This window comes from Anolis carolinensis, chromosome 4, assembly GCF_035594765.1.
Source record: "Anolis carolinensis isolate JA03-04 chromosome 4, rAnoCar3.1.pri, whole genome shotgun sequence".
NCBI lineage: Eukaryota > Metazoa > Chordata > Lepidosauria > Squamata > Dactyloidae > Anolis > Anolis carolinensis.
In genome coordinates this window covers 2,759,429-2,771,709 of record NC_085844.1, presented here as the reverse complement: position 1 = coordinate 2,771,709, position 12,281 = coordinate 2,759,429, and the positions used below count along the sequence as shown (strand labels likewise).

Here is a 12,281-nt window from a genome sequence, read left to right as displayed (position 1 = left end):
CTAAAAAAATTAATACAAGAAAATACTATGACAAAATAACTAAAAATAATACAACAAAATAATAAAACATAATAAATAAAAAAGATAAGTTACAATAAAATTAATTTAAAAAATACAAATAACGTCAAATAAAAATTCCACAACAACTTTTAACCTATACCACCACCACTTTGCCACAGCAACGCATGGCTGGGCACAGCTAGTATTTTATATATAACAAATGGACACAGTATGTAGACAGATAGAAGTTAGGCAGAAGTCAGGGAAAATAGATGCATTTTATTAAAGGGTTGGAAAGATAGTGTCTTTGTAGGTAAGACGCACATGCCAGCCCATCCACGATCTTTGCTACTGCAAATAGTGAAAATTCAAAGAAGTCAAAAAATTTAAAAATTATTGTGTAGCCTTTGGTCAAACTATAGATCTTTTTTTGGGGTGGGGGGTGGTGGTATTATGGTTTGATAATAAACATATGCTGTGTCCTCAAGGCCCTTCTCTCTTTCCCTTTCCCAGGGGCCTACAGTGCCAGCCCGGGCATTGAGCTCATCCGCCAAGACGTGGCCCGCTTCATCGAACGCCGCGACGGGGGCATTCCTTGCAACCCAGAAAACATCTTCCTTTCTACCGGCGCCAGTGATGCCATTGTGGTATGGAGAGCCCCCCCCCCCCCCCCAGAACGAACGTGGCATTGATGTCCATTGGGTTAAGCCTTGGTGGGGTGTTCAAACAACACATGAGGGAGGTCTAGTGAAGGACTGCCCAATGGATGATGAAGAGGGGGCTTCCTTTGTTCTGGAAAAGAGATAAAATTGCATCTGAGGTTGGGGAGAACATGGGAAAACGAATAGGTGAATGAATAGAAACAGATGAATGAGGTTGTGTCTATTGGCTGATGGTTTGTACAAGGATTTAATGAAAAGTGCTGCCTCCACCTTGGTAACTCCTCAACAGATGGTAGTCCTGGTCTGCGGCAGGTCCTGGCTTGTTCAGTAGACTCTCCTCTACAGTTCCATTTGGCGGGAAGCCTTAGCATTGAGCGGTTGTGTTGTTAAAGTGCGAAGTATGGAACCCTGGCAGACGGTCAGTCAATGCGACTTAAGCAACGTGCAGTCACTGAATTCTTGACAGCAGAAGGTGTCACCCCACAGGAGATTCCTCAGAGAATGCAAGCTGTTTATGGGGATTGTATGGATGTGAGTCCTGTGTGTTGTTGGGCAAGTGAGTTTAAAGCTGTTGAGGTGGGAACATCTGACCTTCTGTGACAGTAACCACTGAGTTTCACAAGCAAAAGGTTGACAGATTAATTCAGGATGATCGCCGTATCACTCAGAGAGAAATATCAAGCATAACTGGCATTTCACAAGAACGTGTGGGTCACATTATGGCTTTGCTTGGCTGTCGGAAGATCTGTGCACGATGGGTACCCAGGATGCTGATGCCTGAAATGAAAGCGCACAGACTTGAAATTTGCCAGGAACTCCACTCGCGTTGCAAGAATGAAGGTGACACCTTTCTCCTTTGGGTTGACACCTTCTGCTGTCAACAGAGCAGGTCCAAGGTAATTTTCAAGTATAGGCGAACAGAAATTTTGGCACCCCCCCCCCACCAAAAATAAAAGTGTTGGATAAGTGAAAATGTTGGATAATAAGGAGGGATTAAGGAAAAGCCTAAATAAAGAACAATACTCAGGGGAAATCCAGTCAGGAAGCAATCAGGGACAGCTAACACCTCCCAAAAAAAAGATTCTCCCAGGCAAGAGGAAGCCAGGCCTTGAAGCCACAGGGCCATTACATGCTAATCAAGGTGAGTAATTACAACATCCACATCCAACAGACATGAGCTCTTTCTTCCACCCTGGACATTATTCCATAGACAAATAAACCCCATGTAAAAGAAGGTAGCGTAGAAGACCCAATTAATAACAAATAGACATCCCAAATAATAAAAGATAACTGCCACCAATTAGTGGAAATGCGGCCACCACTGTGTAGAGAGACACCTTTAGATTACAAAAGTGCTCAACCACCCAATAGCTCAGAAAAGGCCTTTTACTTTATTCGGTGTTAAAATGGTAGCGCACTTGTGCTGAGGGAGTCTATAGACGACAGAAGCTTTGATGTAAAAAGAACAATATCAAGTTTATTCAGGCACAAGCTTGGTGGTTACAAAAGATTTTTCACTTAAAGGTATTCTTATTAACAGTTATGATACTAGAATGAGATGAATCAAACTCTCTAAAGTATCACTTCTTTTACTTAAAGTAGTTAAAACTTCTTCCTCTGCTCCTTTCTAAATTGTTACTTCAATGGATCTCTGTGAGTCCAGCTGGGATTGGTTCCCAAAGTCTGAAACTTGGATTATCCAATGACTTCAAACCACAGTCACCTCTGTGATATACTATCACAGGTTCTCTGTGCCTTTCCAGGACACAGACTACATTAAATAAGTCACCAAATTTATTTGAAACCGACTCAAAATGAACAATTGAGTCTCCTTGATCCCATCAACCTGGAATCAATCTTCCCTGTGCCTCATCAGAGCACAGACTGAGGCTTCACTTTTAAAAACCTCTTCACTTCTCCTCCCCTTGGCAGATGGCTCCGCCCACATCTCCATGGCAACTGCCTCAGAGGAGAGCCACTAAATGGCTGCCGCCATCTCACACCTACCCAACCAAACCACAAGCACATAGTTAAACACAACAAACATGAATACAAAACTCATACTTCATTACACCCCATTTGCCTTGCTTCCAACGATGGCTTCCAGAAGGCCCACCCGACCCACTGGAAGGGCCAACGCGGGCTCCGGAGTGCCCGACACGGGCTCCAGAAGGCCCAGCACTGCCCACCGGAAGGACCGACGTGGGCTTCTGGAGCCTGCGCTGGGCCTTTCAGAGCCCGCGTCGGGCACTCCGGAGCCTGTGTTGGCCCTTCCGGTGGGCCGGGTGGGCCTTCTGGAGCCCGCATCAGCCCTTCTGGCCGAAGAAGGCCCGAAGAAGGCCCGCAAGGCCCGAAGAAGGAGGCGGGGCATGGCTTCATCTTCCCGGGGGCCTCACTGTGCCCCTGGAATGATTGCGCCATCAGCAGCCGCTTAAGTGACCTTGCCGGTGGACCACCTCTGGCTTCAAGAATTCAGTGACTGCACGTTGCTTAAGTCGCATTGACCAACCATTTACACAGGGTTCCATACGTCGCACTTTAACAACACAACCGTTCAATGCTAAGGCTTCCCGCCAAATGGAACTGTAGAGGAGAGTCTACTGCACAAGTCACGACCTGCCGCATACGAGGACTGCCATATGTTGAGGAGTTACGAAGGTGGAGGCATTACTTTTCATTCAACCCTCGTATGACTGAATGAATGTGTGCCCATTGGGTTTATAGGAACTAAATGAGCTTGTGTCCATTGGGTGGAGGCCGATGGTTTGCACATTGTGAGGTTGTGTTCATTAAGTTAAGGCTGATCGTTTGTATGAACTGAATGAATGTGCATCCGTTGTGTTAAGGCTGACGGTTTAGAGGAGCTGAGTGAATGTGTGGGTTATGGCTGATGGTTTATAGGGACTAAGTGATCTTGTCTCTGTTGGGTTTAGGTTGATGATTTCTGAGTGACCTTGCGCTCATTGGGTTAAGGCTGATAGTTTGCAAACAGTGGGTTTGTGTTCATTGGGTTGAAGCCAAACATTTGCCAGAGTTGAGTGAGCTTGTGTCTGTTGGGTTTAGGCTGATTTTCTTTTTGTGTCAGGAGTGACTTGGTTGCTTCTGGTGTGAGAGAATTGGCCGTCTGCAAAGACGTTGCCCAGGGGACATTGCCCAGTTGTTTTTGATTTTTTGACCATCCTTGTAGGAGGCTTCCCTCCTGTCCCTGCATAGAGCTGGAGCTGATAGAGGGAGCTCATCCACACTCTCCGCAGGTTGGATTTGAACTGGCAACCTTCAGGTCAGCAACCCAACCTTCAAGTCATCAACCCTGTGCCACCGGGGCCTTTGTTGAGGCTGATGGTTTGCAGGAACTGAGTGAATGTGTGACTATTGGGTTAAAGCTGGTGGTTTATAGGAGCGAAGTCAGCTTAAGAATGCTGATGCCTCACCACGTTACAGATCCCAGGATTGCATCGCATTGATCCATGGCAATTCAATTAGAAGTGACATCCCTCAAGTAGGCACTTCAGCCGCTCCTGGAGCAAGTTCCCCTTTTACTGTATGATGTGAATCTAATGCACACCTTATTTTAGCCAAAAAGGGTGAGTATTAGATTTGAGTCAATAGGGTAGTAAGAGTGTGCTCATGGAGTCACATTTATTAGTTGTGGTATGTTTGCAGCCTTCCTGGAGGATGTCAGTAGCTATCTTTTCAGCCAGGGGTGGTTCAACCATAAGGCAAATTAGGCAGTTGCTTAAGGCGCCATCGTTTGGGGGGCGCACTTGAGGCGCCTCTTGGGGCCCCTCCAAGTGCCCTAAAGCCAACTTTTTGTTTACAGGGTTTATATATCTGTGGAATGTCCTTGAGGCAAGTGTGAATGTTGTAAGTGGCCACCTTGATTAGCATTGAATAGCTTTGAAACTTCAAAGCTTGTCTGCTTCCTGTCTGGGGGAATCCATTGTTGGGAGGTGTTAGCTGGCCTTGATTGTTTCCTGACCGGAATTCCTCTGTTTTCAGAGTGTTGTTCTTTATTTACTGTCCTGATTTTAGAGTTTTTTTAAGGGCCAGATTCCCTTTCGGTGGCCTTTTAATTCCTATGGATTTCTAAGGACCCTCAGGGCTCTTCCACACAGCCATATAACCCAGAATATCAAAGCAGAATAACCCACAATATCTGCTTTGAACTGGGTTATCTGAGTCCACACTGCCCTATATCCCAGTTCAGTGTTTGGTGCTAAATTCGCAAATATAGTAATTCCTACATAACATTACCATGTATTGAATTGTTTTTTCTGTCAATTTGTTGTAAAACATGATGTTTTGGTGCTTAATTTGTAAAATAATGTAATTTGATGTTTAATAGCCTTTTCCTTAATCCCTCCTTAGTATCCAACATTTTCGCTTATCTAACAGTTTTTTTCAGTTATTGGTTTGGGGGGGGTGTGTGTGTGTGTGCCAAAATTCTATTCGCTTACACTTGAAAATTACCTAGGGCCGGCCCTGCTTTCAGCAAGTATAAATTGTTGGTACTCTTGGAAGAGAAGGCGCATCACCTTGAGACCGTGTCTTCACATTCCAACATATTAAGGAGGAAGCTTGTCTTGGACATATTGCAGAAGACCTTCTTGGAGGAGAAACACACAGGGAGCCAAATGGGAGCCAACGAGGCCTAGCCTTCAGGAGATCATATGGGATTTGGAAACTATGGGTGGCAAGGCATCATTGCGTTGCTGAGTTTGCAAGACTTATCGTTGCAATACAATGTATAACATAGTCATTGAAATCCATAAATATGATCAATATGGCACATTTATTAAGAAGGTTTTCATCACAAAAGGCCTGACCGACGTTGCAAACCCAAGGCAGCAATTGTGGCCTTTTTGATGGAGTTAATTCAACTGTATGGCCGTATCTCTGTGAGTGGGGTCGACATGGGTCTCGGTTCCTGAGATAAAAGCAGGACACAAATCATCCACATAACAACAACAACAATAATAATGTTGTCGAAGGCTTTCATGGCTGGAATCACAGGGTGGTTGTATATTTTCCGGGCTGTTTGGCCATGTTCCAGAAGTATTCTCTCCTGATGTTTTGCCCACATCTATGGCAGGCAGCCTCAGAGGTTATGAGGTAATAATATTGTCCAGTGTCAATTTGGCACATTCTATTACCCTGGGCATGTAGTCTCATAGCAATATCAGAGGCTACCTCAATAATAGAAACATAGATTCCTAGAGTTGGAAGAGACCCCACGGGCCCCATCAGGAAAATCACACTCAAAGCACCCCCGATAGATGGCCATCCAGCCTCTGCTTAAAAGCCTCCAAAGAAGCAGCCTCAACCACACTCAGGGGCAGAGAGTTCCATTATATAATAATAATAATAATAATAATAATAATAATAATAATAATAAGAAGAAGAAGAAGAAGAACAAGAAGAAGAAGAAGAAGAAGAAGTGGAAAGTTCCTTGACAAAATTGAAGGAATGGTTGATAAGGAGAAGACCTGGCTCTGGCTCACGAATGGGACCCTGAAGAAGGAGACAGAAGGCCTGATCCTTGCAGCCCAGGAGCAAGACATCAGAACAAAGGCAATTCAGGCCAAGATCAAAAAATCAGCTGATGACCCAAAATGCAGACTCTGCAAGGAAACTGATGAAACCATTGATCATCTCCTCAGCTGCTGTAAGAAAATCGCACAGACAGACTACAAACAGAGGCACAACCATGTGGCCCAAATGATCCATTGGAACTTATGCCTCAAGTACCACCTCCCAGCAGCAAAGAACTGGTGGGACCACAAACCTGCAAAAGTATTGGAAAATGAGCACGCAAAGATACTGTGGGACTTCCGAATCCAGACTGACAAAGTTCTGGAACACAACACACCAGACATCACAGTTGTGGAAAAGAAAAAGGTTTGGATCATTGATGTCGCCATCCCAGGTGACAGTCGCATTAACGAAAAACAACAGGAAAAACTCAGCCGCTATCAGGACCTCAAGATTGAACTTCAAAGACTCTGGCAGAAACCAGTGCAGGTGGTCCCGGTGGTGATGGGCACACTGGGTGCCGTGCCAAAAGATCTCAGCTGGCATTTGGAAACAATAGACATTGACAAAATTATGATCTGCCAACTGCAAAAGGCCACCCTGCTGGGATCTGCGCGCATCATCCGAAAATACATCACACAGTCCTAGACACTTGGGAAGGGTTCGACTTGTGGTTTTGTGAAACGAAATCCAGTATATCTATCTTGTTTGCTGTGCCATACAACGTCGTTGTGTTGATAATAATAATAACAATAATAATAATTTGCATGTATTGCCTACTGGAGGAGAGCAATTCCATGCTGTAACAATTCATAAACACTTCTTGTGGAACGTCAGTGAAGCTCAGGCAAAGTGGCAGAATTGTTCCCTGAGAGTAGGCGCCAAGTGCATGAGGGTTTCTGATGGCTCAGCACTATCTGAGCCCCCTTTTTGCCGCTCTGGAGTCCGGCCAAAGGCTCGGTCCTGGGAATTTGGACAGCAGCACAAAGCCCTCTTTGTCGGTGTCCTTGGCAGCGTCCATCCCTGGTGGAAGCCGTGGATGGAGGGAATAGGTGAGGGTCCTTTAACAGGCAGGACCCACTCCCCCTTTCTGCATAGGGCAGGTCATGGGTCTGGAGAAGCAGCTAGTTGTGTTATGCATTTGGAAAAGGGATGCAAAGGGAGAAGACAAAGCTGGAGGAGGTCATGACAGGTGAAACGTCTCATTGCAAAGAGAACCAGAGCTGCATTTTGAGCCCAGATTGTGAAGAGGGAGTGGAAGTGTTTGGCTCCGTCGTTTGCATGCAGCTCATCCTCACTTGCATTCCAAAACCTTACAGGGTGCATCTACACTGGAGAATGAACGCAGTTCAATGCCACTTTTACTGCCATGGCTCCATGTTATGGGTTCTGTTTGATACCATCCTATGCATGCAGCTCATCCTCATTTGCAGAAATGTGAAGCATTCCAAAACCTTACAGGGTGCGACTTCTACACCGGAGAACAAATGCAGTTCAGTGCATTTCACTGACCTGGCTCCATGCTATGGGATCCTGGGAGTTGCAGTCTTACGTGAGATTTTAATAATAATAATAATAATAATAATAATAATAATAATAATAATAATAATAATAATAACAACAATACCATCAAGGCCATAAACACCTGGGCCATACTTGTCATAAGATATACTGCTGGCATTATAAATTGGACACAGGTGGAACTGGACAATTTGGACAGAAAAACAAGAAAACTCATGACCATTCATCATTCTGCACGCATCGTCCGAAAATACATCACACAGTCCTAGACACTTGGGAAGTGTTCGACTTGGGATTTTGTGATATGAAATCCAGCATATACATCTTGTTTGCTGTGTCATACAATAATAATAATAATAATAATAATAATAATAATAATAATAATCCAAAAATACATCGCACAGTCCTAGACACTAGGGAAGTGTCCGACTTGTGGTTTTGTGATACGAAATCCAGCACGTCTATCTTGTTTGCTGTGTCATACAAATAATAATAATAATAATAATAATAATAATAATAATAATAATAATAATAATAATAAATCACACAGTCCTAGAGACTTGGGAAGTGTTTGACTTGTGATTTTGTGATACGAAATCCAGCATATCTATCTTGTTTGCTGTGTCATACAATAATAATAATAATAATAATTATTATTATTATTATTATTATATAATTTTATTTGTTTCGCGCCACCATCTCCCCCGGAGGGGACTCGGGGCGGCTCACAGAAATATCAAATACAAAACAATAACAATATGCAATACATCAATAAACAATAACATGCACCAATTGTAATATTTGCACATTAACGAAAAAGAATAAAAACACACTTACTAAAAACATAGAATTTAGAAACAGTGAGGTTGTAATAGTAGATTAGCAAAGTGCACAATTTGTTTTTTCTGACAAAGACTGCAATACAACTCCTAGGATTCCACCGTATTGAGCCATGGCAGGAAAAGTGGTATCAAACTGCATTCCTTCTACAGAGTAGATGCATCTGATATCCTCCTTCCAGTGCTAAAACTACAGCCTCTGTTATTTGGCTTCCATATTTTTATCTGCATTGAACCTTTAGCATTAATTGCCATGTTCTTGGAGTCTAAAGACCAATCAAAACTTCAGCTCTCAGGATTGCACTGCATTGAGCTTGGGTAGTTCAAGAGGTGCCAATCTCCATTAAGTCTCCAGTGTAGATGCACCTTGGGCAGAGAAGGTTAAAGACTGAGTAAAACTATAACTCTCGGGACTCCAAAGCATGGAGCCATGGCAGTTCAATTGGTTTCAGAATGCATTAATTCTATAGCAGGGCATGGGCAAACTTGGGCCCTCCAGGTGTTTTGGACTTCAACTCCCACAATTCCTAACAGCCGGTAGGCTGTTAGGAATTGTGGGAGTTGTAGTCCAAAACACCTAGAGGGCCCAAGTTTGCCCATGCGTGTTCCATAGTGTGGATGCTCTCCTGGTTTGTCCACCCAATCCTGTGATGGAGGATGGGGTTGCCCAGGATGACCCAAGCTCAGAGATGTGCATTTTTGATAGGGCTCTGGGAGAGGCCAGGATGTATGTAAAATGAATGTAAAAGAGTTTGATTGAAATGTGATTAAGCAATGTATATAACTATGGTGACTAAATTACATTTAAAGAGGGGGAATTGTTGAAGTGGGAATGATTGTATATAGAGTTGTTTAAATGTAATTGAGTCATGGTCGTGCAATGTGTGCTGGAGATTGCATCATACACTGTGTGCTGCTTACTATGCCAGTGTGTAAAGGGTTAAACTTGGATTGCATCAGACAGCAGAGGATGAGATAAATAGCCCTCTACTTCCTATCTCTGTCCCTTCCCGTGTGTGTCTGCGTGAGAGCTGTCTTGTGAAATTTCAGTTCGTAAGTAAACTTTTGATAGAAAACTGAAGACTGCAGTGTCGTCATTTATCCAGAGCTTCCTCGTCAGCGACTTCTGCTGCATGTGCCTAGCAAAGCCACTCTGACACAGGAGCGGGGCCAGAGGGGAGGCTGCTGCCAATCTTCTCCCTCCACGTTTGCAACGTCTTGTCTCTTTCCAGACGATCCTGAAGCTGCTGGTTTCCGGAGAGGGCCGCTCGCGCACGGGGGTCCTGATCCCCATCCCGCAGTACCCGCTCTACTCGGCCGCCCTGGCGGAGCTCAACGCCGTGCAGGTCAACTACTACCTGGACGAGGAGAAGAGCTGGGCTCTGGACGTGGGGGAGCTGCGGAGGGCCCTGCGCCAGGCCCAGGAGCACTGCCGCCCAAAGGTCCTCTGCATCATCAACCCCGGGAACCCCACCGGTGGGTGTCCCAGGAGCACGGGAGAACACAGCCCTTTGTGTGTGGGTGGAGACTGGGACTCATGTCAGGGGGAAAATGGTCACCCTGACTTATTGATGAGTCAGGTCTTACCTTCTTCCCATTAGTCAGACCACTTAAGCATCGGCAAAGTGGCACCGACAAACAACACCTCAGTCGTAAATTATCTGCTGATCCCAGTGGTACTATACTTTTATTTATAGACTATATACAATACTAAACACCATCACTCTCTGGAGTCATGTTCCCTCGGCAAGGGCAAAGCATGGCACGTCCACTCAGTTCATCAAGTCCTTTATCTGTGCTAGCAGGCACCTCCCAACATTCCACAGTTCATGACGAATGTTCCGTCCATGCAGTTGAAACAGAAGTCTTGACCCATTGGCCCTGCAGGCAATCAATCAGGGCTGGCATGTAGTTAACTCCTGTGCTGCTGGAAAGCTTGCCGGAACACATAGATGCAATCTAACAGCAACAATTGATTTAACATTTCACATTATTACAACAAACACACTAACCACTCAGGGGTCCACTCCTGTCTTTAGTCCCAACTTTTCATGGAGCCCTCCAAAGTGCCAAGTGACCAAACTAGTGTGAGAACCTTGGACAGAACCATGGCACTCATGGCTTAGACCTGGACTGGCGGCAATGGCTGCTTTGGGTCTCAATCTAACAGATTGTTTATGATTCTTACCAGGCCTGTAGCGAGGGGGGGGGGGGGTTAGGGGTTCAAACCCCCCCCCCGAAATTTTTCAAGTTATAAAAAAAATCTCGTTTACTCATGAATTTTAACTGGTTAACCAAATCCCCATGCTAAGTCTATGAGATGCAAAACATTAAGAGTCCCTCCAGGCACTATCTCAAGCAGATATTGACAGGTTTGTAGCGGGGAGGGGTATGTGCTAGGGGTTCCCCCCCCCCCCGAAATTTTCAAAACCCCTCCTGAAATTTTTTTCTGACTACGGCCCTGATTCTTACCACCATCATCATCATCCTAGTTTTTATCCACTTGATTGAAACTCAAAGCAAATTTTACATCCTCTCTTGATCTAACCCTGAATTTAATGAAGTTGTCCAAAGTTCTAAACTAGTTTGGGTATTCAGCACTTTAGGTGCTCAAAAATAATAATGATGATAACAACAACAACAACAACAACAACAAAAACAAAAACAGATGACGATGATGCTCATGGTCATTGCAGTCACTAGTCATCAGCAGATGGCAGGGACCTTCAAGATGATGAATTCCTTTGCTATCCATATCCTTCCTTTTCCTGAACTCTGAGACTTGGGGCAAAAAACATCAAATGGTAAACATGCGAGAAGAGTGAAGCCTTCTACTTTTGTGGGGTTTTAGTGGCACAGGATGCCCAAGAAAGGGGGAAAAGATGCAAATTTGCAAAATGCTATTTGTTTAACCTGAGAGGACACCTGGGATCTCTAGGTCTTTCAGCGTGACTCCATGACTCATAGTGTCGCATTGAGGACCCAGATATTCCCAGAGTTAACATATTAATCAGATCTGTGAATAGCCCACCAGAAACTGACCACATGGTCATGCTAGAAGACCTACAAATGCTTAAAGAAGTGGCCTCCTTAGAAATCCCTAGATCTCCCAATGAGATTGTAGGGTCAACTTCTGCCAGAGGTCTCAAGTGCATTTCCACAAAGGGCTGTGAGATGGTTTCTGCACCTTGGAAGGCTTCTTTGGGGTCTGGAATAAGACCCGGAATGGACTTTGTAGCCCATTGACATGGGAGATGGGGTTTAAGGGTTGCTAATCCTGGATTGTGCGCTGTTTAAACAAGCCTTCAGCTTCCAGGTCCCCTTTTTTTGGAGACAGCATTGCAAGGAATTTCCTCCTTTTTATATATCCTTCTGCAGGACAGGTCCAAAGCCGGAAGTGCATCGAAGACGTCATCCACTTCGCATGGGAGGAGCACCTCTTCCTCATGGCCGATGAAGTGAGCCTTGGGGTCCCCCCTCCCCAAAGTCTGCTCTCCGTTCCTCCATTTTGCCATTGTTTCCCAGTCTCTCATTTTGTCAGCCAAAGGTATCCATCAAAACATGCTTGAGGCCTTCCTGCTTATTGAGGTGGCTTCCTTAAATTGATGCTTGGGGATTCCAACTCCCATTGCTCCCATCCAGCACAGTGAGTGGGGAAGATCCCGTAGGTCCAGTTGGACTCTTACATGTGAATAATTCCCTTCCCTTTGAAGAAATGGTTGCTCCA

The 12,281-nt window shown here is 44.7% G+C and overlaps 1 protein-coding gene across 3 annotated transcripts in view; it reads left to right on the top strand.

Moving 5' to 3' along the window:
- Positions 1–12,281, top strand: part of LOC100560752 (alanine aminotransferase 1) — a 55,501-nt gene that overhangs the window by 28,356 nt on the left and 14,864 nt on the right. For all 3 annotated transcript variants that reach the window (XM_062979874.1, XM_062979873.1, XM_062979875.1), the window contains exons 5-7: positions 514–647; positions 9,787–10,030; positions 11,933–12,012. In XM_062979874.1, the coding sequence (XP_062835944.1) occupies positions 514–647; positions 9,787–10,030; positions 11,933–12,012 (458 nt within the window). The remainder of the gene's footprint in view (positions 1–513; positions 648–9,786; positions 10,031–11,932; positions 12,013–12,281) is intronic.